General features: G+C 34.7%; 1 protein-coding gene across 50 annotated transcripts in view; it reads left to right on the top strand.

Annotated features, from left to right (window-relative positions):
* The window catches only part of BAZ2B (bromodomain adjacent to zinc finger domain 2B), a 296,344-nt gene that overhangs the window by 210,266 nt on the left and 63,263 nt on the right, over nt 1-22,815 (top strand). For 23 of the 50 annotated variants that reach the window (XM_070579994.1, XM_070579981.1, XM_008513680.2 and 20 more), the window contains 8 exons: nt 1,054-1,264; nt 6,531-6,623; nt 6,739-6,800; nt 11,685-11,750; nt 13,674-13,739; nt 15,628-15,672; nt 15,915-15,947; nt 17,186-17,251. In XM_070579994.1, coding sequence (XP_070436095.1) covers nt 1,054-1,264; nt 6,531-6,623; nt 6,739-6,800; nt 11,685-11,750; nt 13,674-13,739; nt 15,628-15,672; nt 15,915-15,947; nt 17,186-17,251 — 642 coding nt within the window. The remainder of the gene's footprint in view (nt 1-1,053; nt 1,265-6,530; nt 6,624-6,738; nt 6,801-11,684; nt 11,751-13,673; nt 13,740-15,627; nt 15,673-15,914; nt 15,948-17,185; nt 17,252-22,815) is intronic. The other 27 variants (XM_070580007.1, XM_070579984.1, XM_070580019.1 and 24 more) reach the window with 4 other exon arrangements.

Here is a 22,815-nt window from a genome sequence, read left to right as displayed (position 1 = left end):
TAATTTGTTGAAGTGAATCTTATACATCTTATTTCATCTGTAAATGTTTTAATTTGTATCTCTGAAAGATAAAGACTTGTATTCTATAATAGTACCACACTACCACTATCACACTTTAAAATGATAATTTCTTGATGCCATCAAATACCAGTCATTGTTCAAATTTTCAATTGTTCCTTAATCATCATAATTTTCTGCAGTTTGTCTATTTGAATCAATATCTAGGTAAGGGCCACACAGTGGGATTGTTTCATACATCTTTTAAGGCTCCTTTAATCTTTCCACAGTTTTTTTACTTCTTGAAATTTATTTGTTGAAGGAACTAGGTAATTTGTAGAATTTCCCTCAGACTGGATTTTGCTGTGTAGTTTAACATACACTTCTCACCCTATTTTTCCTATGAAATTATAGTAATTAAGTCTAAAGGCTTAATCAAATTCAGGTTTGACTTTGGGTGTGGTGGGGCAAGACTAATTTATAGGTGATGAAATGAACCTCCATCAGGAGGCTAAGGTCTGGTTGTCTCTCTTTTTGGTGATTGGCAGCCATTCAAGTTCAATGCTTGGATCCATTAATTCATCAGGTATTGCAAAATGCTGATATTCTAACTCTTACTTTCTTGATTTATTAGCTGTAATATTTCTATAAAAAGAAACATTAATGTGTTATTTGGATAGCTTAATGTTTGATTGAACTGATGACCCGTAAGAACAACCCATAGAGGTGTCATCACACAACTAATATTTTCAAATATTTGCCAATTTTGTGGTCACTGTAGTTCAGAAACGGTGATTGTAAGATATATATCTCTATTTATATGTTTATAGATACAGATATAAATCTCTCTATGTACGAGCAAGAATACCAAAGATTTGCCAATGGCTATGAACAATTGTAAATACAAATTTAATTTAAAAACTAAAATTCCTAAAGTTTGTACCAGCTTTATAAATTCCAAAATATCTGTGACTTTACCTAGAATTTTCTGACATATTGATCACTTGTTTTTATTTTGTTTGTAATATATTATTTCTATAAAATGTTAATTAAAAGGGAATGCAGTGGTGTCTTCTGAAAGAAGAGGATGTCATTCCCCGTATCAGGGCAATGGAAGGTCGTAGAGGAAGACCACCAAATCCAGAGAGACAGCGAGCAAGAGAGGAGTCCAGGATGAGACGTCGGAAGGGTCGGCCTCCGAATATTGGCAGTGCTGAATTTCTAGATAACACAGATGCCAAATTGCTAAGAAAACTGCAAGCTCAAGGTAAGAAATATAGTGTCTGACGCTGTAATTATCATACTAAAAAGTATAAGTATTTCTTATGTTTTTGACTTATGAGTGACTGACACTGCTCTCAATTTCTAAAAAGTAGATATTTGTGTTAGAATAAAAATGAGAAAATAAGGAGTCCCACTGGTAACTGGAGTTCTTTGATTAGGTAGGCTCCTCTCAAGAGCTGTACTCATAAACACATCATACATTGTGTGTTTAGAATTACAAAGGTGGGTGATAAGCTTTTAAGGCTTGCACAGAAAGGGAATCAACCAGCACTTGGCACGTGCCTTAAGGTTGTGCCAACCTTCTGGAAATTCTCATTTTAACAGCTCCCGATTCCTTGAGGTGTTACAAGGGAATAACAACAAAATATGTGGATCTGTGGAGTAAATTTTCAGAGAACTCCAATTACTGGTAAGTAACCCCAGTCTTTTAGTTTGAGTTCTTCTGTAGTCTGAATATATTGCATATATTTTCAAAATCCCCAACTAATAGATTTAAATAAAAAAGTATTTAAGATCACCAGAAAGCATCACTTCTCAAGTACAAAGTGCTTGTAATAACCTCAAGTGTATTTATGATTCAGAATTATCCATAAATTATCAACATGGAGTTCCAATGCTATGTCTAACACAGAGAAAGCTGACTAAAATAAAAAGTTGTGCTATGCGTTTGAGTTCTAGTTGCAAATGTGAAGCCTCTTAAGGCTATCTAAATGCATAGGAACATATGTATTGATGTCTTATATTCACAAGAATATATATAAACATAAAAATCCATGGAAAATAAAGGTTTAATAATAAAAATTGACTTAAAGGACTAACAGAATTTACTTCCTCTCATTGGTTTTTTTTTTCTGGATGAAAAGCCTGACTTATGTCTATTTATTGTAAACACCATCATAAAAATAATTTCTTTGTAGCTGGTTTGTTTATATTATAAAACAAATATCCCTGACAAATCTCGTAGAACAGCATGCTTTAAAATAAAGGACACTCACAAGTAGAATCATTATTACAGTTTTTTGTTAATCTATCCAGAAATGTCTACACACATATACACGTTCAAACACTCATATATATAATATGTATATATATATGCATATATAATATGTTGTGGTATACATGTATGTATCTTTTGAGTTCTAAAATAAATGGACTTACAGAGTACATACTATTCAGCTTTTTTTCCACTTAGTTTATCTTGAATATCTTTCTGTATCAGCACTTAAAAATCAATCTTGTGTTTTTAATGGCTGAATCGTAAGTGATACCACGTATGGCTCTACCATACTTCATTTGACCAGTCTCTTTTTGATGACTGTTTAAGCTATTTCCTTAATCTTTGCTATCACAAACAATGCTGAAATATATACACATTAAACGTATCTTTACATCCCTCTCCAGATATGCCTAGCTACAGTATAAAATCCTAGACATAGAATCTCAGAATCTCTTAATCAAAGGGTATGTGCCTATTCAATTTTAGTAGACAGCAGGCAAATATTATATCCAAATAGGTTGCCCCAATTCATACTCCACCAGTGGCGTGTAGGTTAACTGCCTGGCATACAACTTAATGTTGTGTAAGTTTTTCTCTGCCTTAGTATCTTAGTTAAATATTTTTTGTGTTATTTTATTTGGTTTCTCTTAAGACTTTGATCTCTCTTGAACAGTTGCTAGTGAAGTGCAAAAAAGAAAGTTAATGTATTGACAGATATAGCCGTACATGATGAGTTTTTAAAATTAGAATCGTCAATAAACCGCTCACTCTTTTGAAGAATGGATAATTGTGCTGTGTGCATTGTTTGCATAAAATAAGAAAGCTTGAAACTAACTGATACCGAAAGCATGGGCTCTTCATGCATGTTTTGCATATCTAGTACTAATATCATTAATACTTAGTATCCAAAATGGCAACCTTATATTTGCAAAATTACTTGAATTTTAATTTAACAAAATAGAAGTTAATTATTCACCTTTTACCCAGTGTTTTTTCTCCCTCTAGATGTTGAATTGGTTTCTATTGTACAACATACTTCTGCCTTCTTATCTTATGTTGTATTTTGCAAATTCTGTTATCTTTGACCTTATTGTGTACATATGTTCTTTCTGAACATATGTATAAATATTAAATATGTAATAGTAAATAAATAATTATTGTCAATATTTACAAATATATGTGGTGTAATATGCATGTTTTTTCTTGGAAAGAAAAGAAAGTAGGAATAAATCACTTTATCACCACTTTTATTTCTAAAAGGCTTCTACATTAACAGTTTGGGGATTCTAGAAGTTTCTGTTATATTTTATTGTCCTAGTAGGACTCAACTAGATTGAAAAACTGGATTTAATTTGAAGAAATGTTCAAAGCAGTAAAATAAATGTGAACTTAGAATGTACATCCAAGCATTGTGAAATGGGAGCTCTCTAATTTCTTATAAAATACAGTTAAGAAACTGAAAAGCTTTGAATATGAAAAAGACTTTCAAACTATATAAATAAACCTACCTGTTAATTGGCAACACCATTTCTATCTTAGATTTTCTAAGATATCAAGTATCACCTGCCCAGTTCATGTATCATAGAATCTGACATGCCATAGTCTATATAATGCACCAGTGTTTTAAGATGTACCACTAAGAAAGAAGAGTGCTGCCAACTGTCAGGCGCATTCTGACTTTAGGTATGTTTAAAAATGCATCTTAGAGTCAAAGAAATGTGGTATATCCAAATTATCCCTAATTCTATGTGAAAATAAACTTTATTTCGAAAATAAGCTTTCATCTATGAAATTTAAGCAGACAAGTAATTTCCTAAACCATAAAAGATATTTTTCAAATTAATATTTCAAAATTTAGTTATAACAGATAATATTTTAAGCAACCATAAACCAAATAAATGAGAAGATATTGAGAGCAATTTATTCCTCAGAGCCTCAGTGAATTTTCGAGGTCTCTAACTCATTCTCCTTCCTCCATAGTGTCCCTAATTTTTTAACATTTTTTTACATCTTCTTCTCCAACTGATCATAATATAAAATTTAAGCTATATAAATTTGTAATGATTAATCAAAATGGTATCTTCCTTGCTGAAGTGGAAAGATAGGAGTTGAAATTTTTGGTGTTTGTCTGTCCTAAGGTTTTAAAAGTTAAAATTGCCTTATACCTGTATGGGGCTTAAAATTGACTGATACATTCATACGCAAGTATGCACCTATATAGAATTTCCTTTTTATAAACCAAACTTCTATTAGAGAGCATCAATTTAGCTTGGAACAAAAGATCACACTTATGTCACATTTTCTCGGAAACGTTTTTTTAACCACTTAACACGTTTTTCATTTTAAGGCAGATTTGGGTCTTTACAGCAGAATTCAGTGAAAGCTTTCAAGCCTTAGATGCTAGAAAAATATTTTACCTGATACTGTATAGATGAGAACGATGTCCTTCAGGTATATTATTATCAGAGGTTGCTGACTCTGCAGGCCGGATTATAGATTTTTATTTCCCAGAGTATTTAGTGAACAGATTATTTTTATGTGGCTCAGAAATTTTTGATGATGCTTATAACCTCGTAATATTGAAAACTATTGGAAAATTGGAGATATACTTTAGCATCAACTTCCATTTCAACTTTGATTAACACTCCCTATTTGGTAGATAAAATTAGACCTTTTTACGTCCCTTTCTCTTTTTTTAAGTGTTAATGATAGAAAATCAGCCATAGTAATCAACTTCACCTCAGCTGTTACAGGACCTAGGGTTAAATTTTTATCTAAAATCTCAAGGTGTTCAAATTTCTTTAAGGATTTTTAGAAGTAGTAGCATATAGACTATGGAGTCAGAAAGACCTGGGTTTATATCTTGGCTCCGCTATTTAACCTCTATGAGCCTTAGTTATTTCATTTGTAAGCTGGGTTATTATGAAGTTGTTCATTTGTAAGGTTGTTATGAAGGTTACACAAGATCATGTAAATATAATATGATAGTGCAGTAAGTGGTGGCAGTTATTAGTAGAGCTCAAGTTATTCAGTTATTACCCAATCATATTCATTGTTGATGAATATAATATGTAGGTTTCTTAAAACTATTCCTCTGATACAAAGTTTAAAACAATGTCTAATGTCCCGTGGTATTTTCGAAAATGATTTTATGAGTGATGTTATATATACCACGTTTATAGTTAGAAGTATTCTGACCAAATTTGTCAGCAGAAGAAAGCATAACATTACGTGCTTTCAACAACAAAACCTCGGTGGTGTACAATACTAAGCATTAATTGCTTGTGCAGATAGAATCAGCTGGAGGGAAGTTAGGCAGCTCTGCTGATCTTGGCTGGGCTTGCTCACGTGTGTGGAGTCAACTGGCTCCATGTGTCCCAGCCTCCAGCAGCCTAGCCAAAACATGTCTTCATCGTAAAGGGCAAGGCATGAGAGTAGAAATAGAAAGAGCACAAGTACACTTTCAGACTTCTACTCGCATCACAACTGCTAACATCCTATTGGCCAAAGATCACTCGGCTGGACTCAGAATCAGAGGATGAGGAAATATATTCCATCTTTTGATGAGAGGAGCTGCAAAGTCACATGAAAAATGACACATGAATAGAGGGAAGAATGAAGACTTGGGACCATTAATTGTACCAATCTATCCCCGTTTCATACATTTGTCCTTAAAAATTATGAGAACTAGGTCGTCCTTAAAACTCCTTGACATTCTGTACTCTTTCTCTTTAGGAGATTTAGTCCGTCTCCTTCATAATGAGAATATCAGTGGACTCAGAAACTTTACCATTCATGTAGTTGATTGAAACACTGAGTTTGAGGAAGTTGTGTTTGTTTTATTTGGGTTCTTTCTCTTTTTTGTGTGTTTTATCTTTAAGACTGAAGTGCATTGCTGCTTTTACATTTCAGCAGCTACTTTCCTGCTAAGTGAGGATTACACAAAATGTGAAAAAAATGTGCTTAGATTAGCCTCTGTGATGAGGATTGAGAGAAGCATCATTTTTGTGTCGTTCTGTATATGTAGTTTGTGTAGTTCTGTTTTGTGTTTGATGAAACAGTTTGGCAATTTCTAGAGAAAATGAACAAGACATTTTCTGCTCTACCATTCCTCTACTTGACATCTAACCTTTGGCAATTTTCATAAAAATTACGTCCTTCCTGATGATACCAGTTTTATACAGTTATTGTTTTTACGCTAGCAGTAATGTAAAGTTGTTAATAATATTCCTTGAATTTTTGTGTTTTTCAGAAATAGCCAGGCAAGCAGCACAAATAAAGCTTTTGAGAAAACTTCAAAAGCAGGAACAGGCTCGGGTTGCCAAAGAAGCTAAAAAACAGCAAGGTGAGTGATTTAAATGGTATCATCAAGTTGAAGAATGAATATTGGGGAATTCCTAAGAGTCCTCTCCTCTTCATTCCTCTGATGATGATATCTGTGCTTTGGTTTTTCATCACAGCAATAATGGCTGCTGAGGAGAAGCGAAAGCAAAAGGAACAGATAAAGATTATGAAACAACAGGTATGTGTACGCATTGGAACTGATTTTTAAAACACAGGCATTATTTTAGGAACCTATTTGTATATGTATATATGCACATTATTTTCATTTTGATTTCTGAGAGAAGTGTATTTCACATTAATATCGTGTATCTTATTTAGAAAGTTGTCATCTTCTATTAGTTAAAATTCACCTTATTTTTAAGCTAAGTCTTCTCTTCTAAGTTTTTTAGGAAATGATTACCAAACAGTAAATTTGTATAAGTAGTTTTAATATCCTGATAGACTTTGAATATAAGTTGACATCTTGAATAATTTTCAAACTTTTTAAATTAATGTATCAGCAAATGAAGGATATTGCTTAATGTTCACATATTTTATTATTATTATTATTATTATTATTTTTGGTGAGGAAGATTGGCCTTGAGCTAACATCTGCTGCCAACCCTCCTCTTTTTCCTGAGGAAGACTGGCCCTGAGCTAACATCTGTGCCCATCTTCCTGTATTTTATATGTGGGATGCCTGCCACAGCATGGCTTGATAAGCGGTGTCTAGGTCCACACCCAGGATCCAAACCTGCAATCCCCAGGCCACTAGAGTGGAACACACAAATTTAACCACTATGCTGCCAGGCTGGCCCCTTAAATGTTCACATTTTAATAAGAAAAGCTTGTTGTTCTAAAACATGTAAAATACTAGTAAAAAATTCAATTCAAGTTATGTAGAATAAGGTTTGCTCCCATTGCTTCTGAATACTTTCAAAGCTACTTAAAAATTACTACTGCAAAAAATGAAGAAAGCTTTATTTCAGTATATCCAGCATTCTATTGTATATCTACAATGTCCCTCTCCTCTGTAATTTTCAAAATTAAGTATAGATAGATGATGTATCTATTTTAAATAGATTTAAAAGAAATTTTAAATTCTCATAGGGAAAGCATCACATGACAAGATAGTGAACTTCATTTAAGATGGGAGTATGTGAACTGTTCTCCCATCTCCCATGACATTTGGTCACGTGCCATATATTGACGTTTTTGTCAGTGATCAACTGCATATACAATGGTGGTCCCATAAGATTAGTACCATACAGCCTAGGTGTGTAGTAGGCTATACCATCTAGGTTTGTGTAAGTACATTCTATGATATTCACACAACAACACATTTCTCAGAATGTATCCCCATCATTAAGCAATGCATGACTGTATTCACATAACCATTAAAGCATAAAGAAAGTGGAGATAAACTACTATTCTTTAAAAAATTTTAGGGGCCAACCTAGTGGCATAGTGATTGGGTTTGCATGCTCCACTTCAGTGTCCCAGGGTTCACTGGTTCCGGTCCCAAGCACAGACCTACACACCACTCATCAAGCCATGCTGTGGCAGCATCCCACATACAGAATGGAGGAAGGTTGGCATAGATGTTAGCTCAGGGCCAATCTTCTCACCAAAACAAAATTTTTTTCAAAGAGCAAGTAGTTATTTCTGAGTATGAAATGAACTCAATTGTGCTATTATGTAAATAGCTCCTAAATAATGAGTGGCTTGGGCTGCATTTGATGCAGTTATCTCTAAGCTTCTTTCCAGTATTGACTAAAGCAGTATGATTAGAGAGAGTTGATATAAAATTGGGATTCAGAATTTATAGTTTGGGACCGGCCCTGTGGCCGAGCGGTTAAGTTCACGTGCTCCGCTGTGGCGGCCCAGGGTTTCGCTGGTTCAGATCCTGGGCGTGGACATGGCATTGCTCGTCAGGCCACGTTGAGGCGGCGTCCCATATGCCTAAGGACCTGCAACTAAGGTATACAACTATGTACTGGGAGGATTTGGGGAGATAAAGCAGAAAAACAAAGATTGGCCACAGTTGTTAGCTCAGGTGCCAATCTTTGAAAAAAAAAAAAAGAATTTAGAGTTTGTAGTCAGGAAGCCTGCAGTTGAATATGGGCTCTGCTACTTAATAATTTTGTGACCTTAGATGAATTCCTTAACCTCTAAGTCTATTTCCTCCGTTGTAAAAGAAAATAGCTGTATTATCTGAAGATTAAATGAAGATAATGAATATAAAGTGCCTACCACAGTACCTGGCACAAACCAGTGCTCACTTTTTAAAAGACAGATATAATACACCAAACTATATCGTATACTCTTTTACCATAATTTAAAGTAATCAATTGTAGACTTGAATTTCTTCCTTAGTTGGTTACTTGTGATTGCTGAAGACACTGTAAGGTTGACTGAAAAATATAAAGTCTAATGAATGCAATTATTAAAATATTATAAATATTTACTGCTATTACATATATATGTAGAAATAAGTTCATATTTCATTTTAAAGTGAAATACTACTGTTTCTGTTATACTTTTTTATAGCTTATTCTGTTTCCCAGTGGCTAGAGACCCATCAAATCCCATCAGCACTTTAAATTCAACTTTGTGATCCTAAAGTCTTGAAGTGGTTACAACCTAAGTCTACACAGTCTTCACTGTTCGTCAAAAAAAGCAATGGGGTCCCAGTGTTCTAGCACTTTAATACAAATGAGCTGATGTTAGATATTCATCAAGATATTTATCTGAGGCTAGTCTCAGAATGCTATCTGACTTACTCCTTATTGCCAACAAAGTGAATCAAAGTATAGCATAGGTCTGCTCACAGAGTCAGTTACACAATGCCTATTTTAAAGTCAGCTTTAGACTAGAATAAAATAGTAGCATGTGCTTCTCCTCCTCTGGATTGTTTTTTCCACCTAGTAGGCCAAAAATATCACCAGATAATCCTCAAGGCAATTTTCTGGATGCCTTGCCGGAAGCATTATTATGAACAGAAGGAACAAAGGCATTGGAATCTGACCAGAGCTTTGTATGTACTATTTGACTTTAGGAAAAATATTTACTCTCTAGGAACTTCAATTCTCTCTTAGGTGAAAAGAAGATAATTTCAAGTCCTATGTTCAGGTTTTTTTCTATGATCAGTAAGATATTTTATGTAAAATGCCCAGGTCAGTGGTTGGGTACTCAATATTATAAGGAGAACCTATATTATAATAACTTGTAAATAATGTTCATCTCTGCTAATGCTAATGAAAACACTATGAAATCTGTGTACATATATATAAATCACTTGGACGGTTAAGATAAAGCTCTAGACTGAGTATACTTAAGCCTCAGATTCCATACTTATCTCCATGCATAAGAGAACAATGAATGACTTTTGCTGACTTGAGAACATACCACCTTGTAACCTTAGGATTGATAGAAGCAGAAAAATTAAATCAAGTGTATGCTTTACTTAGGTCTCAAGTTCTAATCTAAATAAATACTTCAAATATGGATCAAGTCCAACCTTCTCTAAGACTCAGAAATGAAACAAAAGATAGACTTGGGTTTTGGTTTTTTTTTGGCAAGCTTTAATTAATATTTAAAACCAAAATAGGACCACCAACAGCAAAATCATAGCATATGATCAATCTTCTAAATTCAGAACAGTAATGCCAGAAATCTCATTATCTTGTGGTAGACTCCTGCAGGGAATCAGTAACATCAGTGTGCAAAAAAAGAAATATTTAAAAACATATTAAAGCATAGCTTCCCCAGACAGAGAAAGAGAAATACTGCACGATTTCACTCATATGTAGAAGATAAACAAATACATGGATAAAGAGAACAGATTAGTGGTTACCAGAGGAGAAGGAGGCTGGGAGTGGGCAAAAGGAGTAAAGGGGCACATTTGTATGGTAACAGACAAAAGTTAGACTACTGGTGAACATGATGAAGTCTATAGAGAAATTGATAAATAATAACGTACACCCAAAATTACACAGCATTATGAACCATTATGATCTTAATAAAATAATTGAAAAAATAAGTAAATAAAAAATATAGCTTTAAAAAAGTACCACTAGCATCTGGAAATTGGAGCAGGTATTGTAATATACACATTATAAAATGCGTTGGCTCTGGAAATCCTAGGGCAAATGCAATTTGTAACTAGGAAAATTTGGGTGTTTTTTTTGGAAACTGTGTGTCTATTCTCATCACTGCCAGTTTAGGACTATCAAAGAAGTGTATGAACATGAAATTAACAATGTGCTTATAGCATATGAAAACACTTTTTAAACTCAAAAGTTTAAAGTCTTTTCAAAATTTAGGTGATCACTGAATTCTAAAAGGAAAACTAGTACATTAAATTTAGATAATGTGAATACCAGTTATGTCATGTGAATCATTCTCTAGAATGTTAAATTGTAATTAATCCGTTTTTAACAAATGTTACAGATTTCTGAATTGGGCTTATTACAGTAGTTAAAAGCAATGTCATATTATCATGTTATTTATCATGTGAAATAAGAAACTATAATGTGGAAATTGTTAATAATCTATTATAATTGTCTGGCACTATAAACTTTTTTAAGTATCTTTTATTTAATCTGACATAGTGAAAAAGGGCAAGCACTTCTCCCTGTTTCATATGAGAGTAGTTATTATTGGCTCAAGATCACACAATGAATGACAGTAACTCAGGACTACCCATAGGTTTTGTGACTCCTGATATACTATTTTTTATATTATTCTATCTCATATTTATTTCAAATTAAGTATTATGTGTAGTTGCAAATATTTGTAAAGATCCGCTGGCTAAATGAGTTCAATCAGCTTGATTTACCTGATTTCTATATACTTATTTAACATTTGTATTTTATAAATTGTTTTGAGCAATTTTATAAAATCATTAATTTGATCTGAATGTATATATAATATTAAGCTAATTAATTAATTTTATATCCTCTATGGACAACTGTTGGTAATTCTGTACTTGTATCTTAAATTATTTTATTCCACTTAAAGACTTTTCACCTAGATATTTAGTTTATTTTATTATCTTAAATTATCGTAATTATTCCTACAGGAAAAAATTAAGAGAATACAACAAATCAGAATGGAAAAAGAACTTCGAGCCCAGCAAATTCTAGAGGTACAATTCTTTAATTTGGTATAATTAAACTAATACAGCCGTATATTTTCAAATCTGCAAAAATAAAAATTTTATCTGCATGCTCTCTCACTCTTACGAATCGATATGTCCACCAAAAATTCTCTTTTAACATAATGCATTAAGACCTTACCTGAACCTTACTTAGCAAGCTCATCTCATCTTCACAGTAAAAACCCAGGAAATAAGATAGAAGAGAAAGAACAATGGAAAACCTCTGGACAGCCAATTTAGTTGTCATAAAGTTCATGTGCCAAAACGCATGTTCTTTACTTTTAGAAAAGTCATTATGACTTGTAGTCAGATATTTGCTTTTAATTTAGAAATAAAAACATTACAAAAGTAAAAGTAAATTTTAAATGTACAAACAGTTTAACCAGCTCGGTTTTCTGGTTTCTGTTATACCCCTCTTCTTTGCAAGCTGACGGACTAGCTCTATAGGACATATATTGGCATCAGCAAAAGTGGTAGCCAAAAGACAGCAGGGGAAAATACAGAAGAACTCTATGTGGGAATTCAAAAGTCTAATCTTTTAGTTGAATGGGAGGCAATTTTCAGCACCTTCACAGCCAAAAGGCATTGTTCTATCAAATTGTGCAGTATAGGGCCTGGCCCCGTGGCCGAGTGGTTAAGTTCGCGCGCTCCGCTGCAGGCGGCCCAGTGTTTTGTTGGTTCGAATCCTGGGCGCGGACATGGCACTGCTCATCAAAACCACGCTGAGGCAGCGTCCCACATGCCACAACTAGAAGGACCCACAACGAAGAATATACAACTATGTACTGGGGGCTGTGGGGAGAAAAAAGGAAATAAAATAAAATCTTTCAAGAAAAATTGTGCAGTATAATAACTGATATTCAGAATAATTGCCCCAGTCATCAAGAAAAAACCAAATTATGTTTAGTGTACTGTTTCTAAGCAGGCATAGATCTCAAAATTGTTTCCATTCAAAATTGTGAAAATAAACTTGTAATGTTCAGAATTATAACCTCTCAGCTATTCAAGAAACGATTGCAATAAAGAACAATTTATTACCTGAGAGCTCCGGATAACTGAGGTTTTCAATGTTACGAGTTTTATCCCTTCTAGAAATATACACATATTCCTTTATCCATTTCAAATTAACTTTAAAAAACCCCAAATCGAAAATATTCCTGTCTTAACGTAAGTTGACAACTACTAGATAGTTATGACACGTCTACGTAGTTAATGACTTTAAGATTATGAAGCTCAAATTTGATAGCATGATCTTGATATTCAAAATGTGCTTTATTGAAGATTATAAGTTTCCATTCCATTAAAAAATGAACAAAAACCTTGAATTTAACCACAGTATACAGCCAGGAAAAATCAGATTTAATGTTTTATTTGAATCTGCTAAGTAATGGATTTATTTCTCTCAAACTTCAAGTATTAAAAAAGAAATTTCAAATAAAGTGGGCATGTGCATTTTTTAAATGTTACTGACTTATTTTTTAAATAACTTTTATTTATCAGTTAAAATTTATACTGTTTTCTGAATTTTTTACAGTGATCATGTTTTGCTTTTAAAAATCAGGAGAAACAGCAATAATGACATAAAATTCTTTTTTGTGATTATGTTTTAAAGTAAAATAACATAAACACTCAATTATTTCAGACTTTTAACAGCTTTTGACAAAAACAAGAAAAGCTGACATACTCATGAATTTAAGAATTTTGGTATATCTTAATGCTAATCTATATGTTAGAAATGAAATTAGTATGTTAAATATAATGTTAACTGGGGGAAAATTTGTAATTGTCCACATCTGTGTTATGTATTGTTTTGTACCTTGTGAGGTATGTAGCTCCATTTTCAAGTCTGAGATTATTTTCAAGCTGTGGTGGTGCTGTTGCCTGACTTTGAGAACTGTTTCACATACACAGGCTAAAAAGAAAAAGAAGGAAGAAGCGGCAAATGCCAAATTATTGGAGGCCGAGAAACGAATAAAGGTTAGTTTAGATGAGAAGCAGAGTTTTTATGTTTTAAAAATAAAAACTATATGATATTATACCAGTATCAATTATATGATAAAAAATAGCTCTCCTCAAAATGGCTATCTAAAAAAATGCTGAGTACAGATACATCTGTATATTGTATGCTTTTATTGTACATGGTATGTATACATTTTTATCTCATTTTATAGATTTTATGTGATGCTTTGAGCTCTTTAAATAGCAGACATGCAATCAGAAATGCAAACTATTGCATAACACCTATATGTAGCGTTGCTGGATAAGAATGATCGCCAAAAAGCTATTTTATGTCATTTATGTTTCAAATTGTGTCCCAAATCTGATTCGTATCTTAGATTTTAACTTTCTCTTTGTTAATGTCCAGCAACTATTTTAACTATTAAAAAGTGAAAAGCCAGGGCTGGCCCCGTGGCCGAGTAGTTAAGTTCACGCACTCCGCTTCAGTTGCCCAGGGTTTCACCACTGAGGCGGTGTCCCACATAGCAGAGCCAGAAGGACCTACAACTAGAATATACAACTATGTACTGGGGGGCTTTGGGGAGGAGAAGAAGAAGGAAAAAAAAAAGAAGAAGATTGGCAACAGATGTTAGCTCAGGTGCCAATCTTTAAAAAAAAGAAAAAAAGAAAGGCCTACAGAAACAAAACCTAACTTTATCAACTGTTATTTACCAATAATAAAATTAGCCATTGTTAATTACTGTAACTTCAAGTATTGTTTGGGAGTGTTTTGTTTTTGATTTTCTGGCATGAAGCGTAAGAGAGTAGTACCCTCCAGCCTCCCCCCCCCCCGCCACCCCCCCATACACACTCATTCCATCCCTTACCTTCTGCTTTTTCTGAAAATTGATTACTGAAAGAGGGTAGCCAAGTGATCCTACTGGTTCTGGAGACAGCCACCACAAATATATCTTACAAAAGCCAGGAAACTATTTGTTACCTTTTCTATAAAGACTCTCTTACTTTGTTCTTTAGATTTCTACCCCTTTTCATGACTGCCCTTAATATTAATTTTATCTCTGTTTTATCTTTATAAAAATATTTAAGTCGGTAATGTTCATAGAATTGTTTGCATTAAGCCCCAGCCCCTTGGCATGATGCCCTGAATCAAAGGTGGACATGAAAATCTCAAACTGATCCCATTGTCTCTTGTCACTTTCATTCATATACAGTGTATAGAAATGACATAAGTTCTGTTAATCATAGAATATATGTGGAAATTTATATTCAGAGTGGAGAGAGTTCTAAGCAGCTCACTTTGAGCATTGCACCATAATGGATTAAAATAATTTTTAAATGTGCCAGTTGTATCCAATATGCTCTGACCGTCTAGCTAATCAGTTAAGTGAATGTGCCATTGAAGCATGCTGTTAGGTCATTGAATTTAAGTTTAAATGGCTATTAAATAAAGATCCTTGCTAGTATAATACAGTTTTTATGTATTAGGTAGGACCATATGAAATTTCAATTATTTTTTTTTTTTGAGGAAGATTAGCCCTGAGCTAACTACCGCCAATCCTCCTCTTTTTGCTGAGGAAGACTGGCCCTGAGCTAACATCCATGCCCATCTTCCTCTACTTTATATGTGGGACGCCTACCACAACATGGGTTGCTGAGCAGTGCCATGTCCGCACCAGGATCCAAACCGGTGAACCCCGGGCCGCTGAAGCGAAATGTGCACACTTAACTGCTGCGCCACTGGGCTGGCCCCTTCAATTTTATAAGTAAAAAGTTATTGAGTAGTTGCCGTTTTATGTGGTTCACCCTAATGGAAAGCTATAGAATCTCAGAAAAGGAACTTTTAATACTTGTAGCATATTCTAAATCTTCTCTGCAAATCATATATTAAAAGTTTCTTATTTTTAAGGAAAAAGAAATGAGAAGACAACAAGCTGTTCTTCTGAAGCATCAGGTCTGTATACATATAGTTATACAATTATTGAAATGTATATTTTGTAATTTTCTTAAATCTATTTTGGGGAAACTCTTCGAAATATTTTCTTAAAGATTTCCAATATAATTCCTGCTTAAGTTTTTCCTTCATCTTAGAGTTTATTGCCTTGCTTTGGTATTGGTGTCTTTTGGGGGGTTAAAAATTGGTTTCATGACTCTGTGATTTCTGTTTCATAATGTTGTGCCAACTCTTTCTACCAGGAGTTGGAGAGGCATAGACTAGATATGGTATGGGTATGTTTATTTTTGTACATCTAACACCGCATTGTGATTTGGTTGTGATATGGTTGTCATAGCAATGCATAAAGTGTAGCACTGGCTGCTGTCATATTACATACTGCTGCATGGCTTTACAGCACAGTGCATTGCATACATCTGCTTGTCTGTCTATAAAGAAGTGTGATACATCTCCAAGATTTTTAATTGAATAGTGCAAGCCTTCTATAAAGATGCTGTCTAAAAACTTACATTACTGATGTCACAATGTTGGGTCACATTACAATTAGATACAATTATGACCCATATTCTCCCATCATTCTAGGTGCAAAACTGCCATTGAATGCAATGGGAATTTTGAGTTAGGTTGATGAGAGAATATGAAATATATTCTTGTTTTATAGACAAATTTTAGAAATAATTTTAGAAATATCCCTTTGGGGGGACCACATACATTTAAACGAAAAGAATCGATTAAATATTATAACTATGAGATTTTTTATTTTAAAATAAAGTGAGATTATCAAAGTAAGCTAGTGCTTACCTTGTTTTCATACTGTGCATTTTAGATTTCACTTATTAGCCCGTGGTGCAGCTTTTGTGGCTTTAAGTAGCGCATCAAGTGGCAGACATCAGTAAATAGGAATATCTCATTTCATTGGTGTTGGTATATGAACCACAATTAGTTTAAATTGGTATAATAGCTTTAAAAAACTTTCTAATTTGTTGGTGGTTTATTGGATTTACAAAATGATAGTGTACTTGAAATAAAAATAACTAATTCTAAAACCATGAAGTGAAAGTGATTATAGATCAATTTCTGCATGATCTAAAAATTTAACACCACAACCTCTAGTTTAATTGGCTACAGTACATATTTGTGGTTTTTCTAATAGCAGATGTAAGGTAACTGACCTGTTCCAGCCAACCATTATGCTTTTTGTTCTGCCAGCTTTTGAAGGAGCATCACAACTGACCATGAGTAAATCTTGTATGCTTCTGTTTACACTGTCTCCATGTTCATTGCTTTACCTTTTTGCTTTTGATTGTTCTTGTATTTGCTTTCTAAACCTGAACTAAAACATGCACAGACTGGCCATTCTTGTCTTATATTTAGTATTTACTGTGACTTGTCTATAAATGCTAAACATGCTATACTGAATTTGTTTTGTTTTGTTTTGTTTTGTTTTTTTCATTCGTAAATCAAGCTATTAACTGTGGTTGAGTTATTTTCCTAATTTTATCTGGCCTAATAGGAACGAGAGAGAAGGCGACAACATATGATGCTTATGAAAGCTATAGAAGCTCGTAAAAAAGCAGAAGTAAGTATATGTTTCTGGAAAAATGTTACCTTGTCATAAATTAATATTTTTTCCTAAAGCATTGGCACTTCTATGTATTAATTTTTCAGCGTATTGGTTTGTCATGATTTACTGGCAAACCAAAGGTTAGAGACAATAACTAAGTGTTAGAACATAAAAGAATGTAAGGATTCCAATGTATGCCTTGGCTGAGATTTTAGTTATCTTTTTTTAATGTAATGAATGACATTCATTTGGATAAAAGTAGCTGTTACTGTAACCAGAATTTCACAAAATTAATGTTACAGCATACCTAGACAAGTCCTGTGTGTCCTAATTCAAACAAGTCAGTCCAGCCGTGGACTTCTGCCATCAGAATTATTCTTTAGCATTCTACGTGTAAAATTAGTACTAAGTACTTTTCTTAAGATAAACTTTTAACAGATAATTCAAAATAAGACAATTATTGAAATAAGTCAAAATAAGCTTATTTGGAATTTAATAGAAATTAATTAACAGTTAAATGTTACAAAGGAATGCATTCTGCATTAAAACATTTGAATAGAGGTATGGCCATTATAACCAGGGCTGTGGAGTTTGAGAGACTCAGATTCACATACTGGCTCTGAACCAACTTGCTTTACCTCTTCAGGCTATTTCTTCTTTGAAATTGAGATAATGATACCTACCTCCTAGGATTATAAGATTACCAAGTATTTAATAAGTGAGAATTAATGAAAATAACAGTCTAGAAGTTGAAAGGCCTGTATTTTAGCATTTTGACCTCAGCTCTGGCTTAAGTTACGTTATAGATTTCTGATATGTAGAGACAATATGTGTGTTGTTTAGGAACCTGAGCATTATAACCAAGTTACCTGGATTTAACTTCTGGTTTCAGTACTTTTCAGCTATATGACCTTGGGCAAGTTATTTAACTTCTCTGTGATTCAATTTTTTCCCATAGGATTTGTAGTGATGATTAGATGGGTGTGTATCTGTGTGAGTGCATGTGTAAAGTTCTTGGAACAATGCTTGGCACCACATAGTGCTTACACTTGTTTTTGCTACGTAGGTGTTTGCTGTGTAGAGGGGGGCCTAGCAAGATGCATAGTCAGGGTTGGGAACCACTAACATAGATCACCTCTAAAGGCTCTTCAACAATCACTTTCTTTGACTCTCCTAAACTTTACAGAAGTTTTGCCCTAACGTTTTACCTACTATCTTTTTTTCCCTACCCTGTCAATTATCCGGGCCCATTGACACCCTCTACACCTAACATAATGATGGAATTTATGCACGGATTTATGACCATAATCTCTGAGAAGTGACAGGCAGGAAAAGAGAGAGGTAACACATTCCAGGAATTGGCATGGCTGCTCTCTCTCTTCCCTTCTGAAAGCAGTATGGGTGGTAGAATGAATAGGGCAGAGGATTAATTAAAATTCTGAAAGCTCAACCTGATTTCCTCTAATCTGGAGAGATAGGAACTGAGGGAGTAACTCAGGAAAAAACCTGGAAAATCCCTCAAGAGATAAGTTCTTCCCTACCAAGTATTTTTCTTACCAGAAGGACTGAAAAGAAACAGGGCTTGTTGTGATTTTTCTTGGCAAGGAGGAAAGCTAAGGAAAGCGGAATAATGAAAATAACCCAAAGCATTATCTTCAGACATACTAGGATTTAGCAGAAGGGGAGACGCAAGAGAAATGTAAGGATAAGACCATCTGAGGGAGAGAATGCCTGGGTTAAGAGGTACCCAAAAGACCCAAAAGACACGACGTCTTCTGTTGGTTTTCCATTTTTGCCCCGGTGGCCTGGGAGGAGAGTAGGAAAAGTGCTGAAGAGAGGTGGGTAAGGTTGAGGTTGAGTGGAAAGTAGCAGCCCAGGATAAATGAAGATAATTAAAATTAAATCTTCCAGGAATCAAAGCCCAAGAGCACCTTTCATAGGAAAATGATATGCCCTTGACTAGATAGAGTCAATCAGTACAGTGCTTCCAATAAAACGTGGAAAGGAATATGAGAAACCAGGTACAGCTCTCCCTCTCCTAGCTGCCTTCATCCTCCGAAGAAAGAAACGTGAATAGTGTGTAGAATATTCTCCCTTCAATCTGAAGTACTTACAAGTATAAAACCAAGTACCAGATAAAGTGAGAAGGATCTAAAGGGAAATTAACCCACCTATACTGGAGCAATACAAGTTCTTGCTAGGGCTGCCCACATCAAGCAGAAGTATTTAGAAAAGAAGTGTCAAGGCAACCATGCCAAAATATTAAACAAACAAACAAACAAAAAGTAAATATGTGCTGCCGGGGTCCAGCCCCAGCCGGATCCAGGTCTCCTGAGGGATGGACGGCGTCGGCGAAGGAGGAGGCAGTGAGACAAGGAGTTTGGTGTCCAAGTCTAACTTTAGTTTGTATATGTATGATTTATATAGGGTTCAGGGTATGCAAGGATGATTTCATGAAACAGTCCCAGTACATATTTTTGGCTCGCGTTAGCGGGTTTTTGCAAGGTAGACAATAGTCCTAAGAGCAATTGATTGCAAGGTAGACAATAGTCCTAAGAGCAATTGATTGTGTGTAGGCCCGGGGGGAGTCAAGCTTCTATAATTCTTTACTTCAAGGAGGCTACCCCCAGCGGCCTCCTGACTCAATGGGCCGTGGCAACCACTGTCCTCCCAGAGAGATCTGTGGGGGCCACAGATTTCTTTGTTCCCTCTCCACTCCTATCGCTCCACCCGACCAAAGGATGGGTCAAAATGTTCTTTCCCTAGAAGATGTTTTTCCCCAGAACTTTCCCTAGAATATTGCAGTGTATCATTCTCATTCCCAGGGCTGGGCTGACTTCCCCTGAAATAACCCCAGGTGCAGAACAGAGTGAGCAGAAGCAGGAAAGTCAGAAGTACCAGGGAGACTTGTTGCAGGGGCAACCTGGTAGAATCCCTCGAGGGTCGCCGTGTGTCCCCTCCTCTCTCTCCCGGACTGTGTTACAAGGCAGAGGCTTAACTTGTAGGCTGACGGCTCCCAGCAATGTGCATATATACATAACGTAATAACTTATAGAACCTGATTTCCCTGCTTTCATCCTTGCTTTCCTCAGCACTCCCTATGCATTCTCCACAGAGCAGCCAGAGTGATCTTTCAGAAAGTAAGCCGGATTACATCTTAACACCATCCAGTGGCTTCTCATTGCAACTGTAATAAAGTCCAGATTCCTCACCATGACATACCAGTCCCTCATGCTCTGACCTCTGCCTACCACTCCAACTTTACCTCATACGTTTGTCCCTTATGGCCTATACTCCAGTCATTTTTGTCTTTTTATTATTCCTAAACAAAAGGTTTTTACTGTTGCGGTTCTTCCATCAAATATTCAAGTGCTTCTTATTTGTTATTCACTCATAGATCTAATGTTAACTTGTCAAAGAGACCTTCCCAGAACACCCAATTTTGCCTTTTCTTATACCTCACCTCTGCAACTCCATTCCATCATCTTATTTATTTTATACTTGTTTATGGTCTATCTCCTCCCCAAATGTGAGATCTATGAGGACAGTAATCTTGTCCACCTTATATACCTTTGTATCACCACTGCCTTGGTTAGAGTCAAGTATACAGTAGGTGCTTAGAAAATTGGAGTTGAGGGCTGCCCCATGGCCAAGTGGTTAAGTCTGCGTGCTCCCCTTTTGTGGCCCAGGGTTTCACCAGTTCAGATCCTGGGCGTGGACCTAGCATCATTTATCATGCCATGATGAGGCAGGTGTCCCACATAGCACAACTAGAAGTACCTAAAACTAGAATATACAACTATGTACTGGGGGGCTTCAGGGAGAAGAAGAAGAAGAAGAAGATAGGCAACAGATGTTAGCTCAGGTGCCAATCTAAAAAAGAAGAAAATGGGAGTTGAATGAATGATAGGGTTAAAATGAAAGTGACAGTTAAAGTGCTAAGAAAACAAACTGAGGATAAAACAAAATCATTGAAGAATGAGTATATCATTATGTTTTCTGTCTACATAGTTATCTTTATATAATAATTATGAAATCTTTGTATTTTATTTTACTTTAGGTGGCTTTCTTTTTTTAAAGTTAAACATTGAAGGAACTATTATTTAAAAATAACAATAACATATGTCACAAATAATCCCTTATTAGAATGTTTGAGAGAATCCCATAGGTAAAACTGAGTTCTTAAAATACTGTTGGGACCCACCCCGTGGCTGAGTGGTTAAATTCACACACTCCGCTTTGGCGGCCCAGGGTTTCACCAGTTCGGATCCTGGGTGTGGACATGGCACCACTCATGGGGCTGTGCTGAGGCGGTGTGCCACATAGCACAACCACCAGAAGGACCTGCAACTAGAATGTGCAACTGTGTACTGGGGGCGCTTTGGGGAGAAGAAGAAGAAGAAAAAAGAGGAAGATTGGCAACACATGTTAGCTCAGGTGCCAATCTTTAAAAAAAAATGTTATCCTCTGATAAATGTAGACCTGTGAACAGGACTAGATAATTTTACCAGTTATTCTGATTTTAAATTGTGTTCCTCTGTTGAATGGTACCTATAGATCTGTGATCAACTAAGTATTTTTTAAATTTCTTAAACTACTATTGTGTACACAGCATTAAATCAGATACTGTGGGAAAAACAGAAAGAATATTAAAGACACATTCTATCAGATCAGAGAGAGAAAACTTTACAATATAAACCGTTAAGCAGTAACTAGGCATGTTTTTTTGCAATGATCCAAACTTTTACAAAATCTTTTACATAAACTTATACCTCCAGTGAATATTAACAAAATATTCCTAAATATGCTTGTCCATTTCCTCATTATTACTTGACATGTACAAGATGTAACTAGTTTAATGCCAACAATGGGCGTATCTTGACTTCAAGTTCTGCCTCCTAATACCTCCTAATAGCCTAATCTGTCATTTGTTTCTGTTATTAACTATTAAAAGAGCAAACTTTATTGTGAAGTTAAGGCCATATGATACTTAAGCATGGCCAACTCAAAATTCTGAATTGGCCTACGTGTGACAGTTGATTCTAAACTTTAACACCTTTACATTTAATTATTAAATTGTGCAGAAAGAAAAATAGGATAAAAATTCAAATGTTATGAATAATGTTTAAAGAATTATGAGGTTAAAAAAATAAATTGCTTTCACATTGTTAATTAAAAGTCTCCTGTAACATCTGAAATTATTCCAAGAAACTCCCCATATCCGTCAAAGTAAGAAGGTAACAGAAACACCACTTCTATGTTTCTCTGTGTACACTACACTGATCTTACTTTTTGATTTAGTATAACTCAATATAAAAAAATCCAAAATTTATATTGGTTCTCTAATTTAGATATCTAATTTCTGTAGTTTTTCCTTTATATACTGTGATTAGTAAGAATATTCAGACTTATGTAAATTACCTTATTATTATCATATTAATTTTAAAGGATCATTAGTATATCATCATAGTTCATAAATATTTTCATAACATAATGTAGAAGGAATAGTCTTTAGCCTCATGAATAAAGAAGGTTTATTTCCTAGTGTAATTCAAGTAATATGAAAGACATCTGCTTTC

Source organism: Equus przewalskii, chromosome 17 (assembly GCF_037783145.1).
Source record: "Equus przewalskii isolate Varuska chromosome 17, EquPr2, whole genome shotgun sequence".
Classification (NCBI taxonomy): Eukaryota; Metazoa; Chordata; class Mammalia; order Perissodactyla; family Equidae; genus Equus; species Equus przewalskii.
This window is presented reverse-complemented; position numbering and strand designations above follow the sequence as displayed.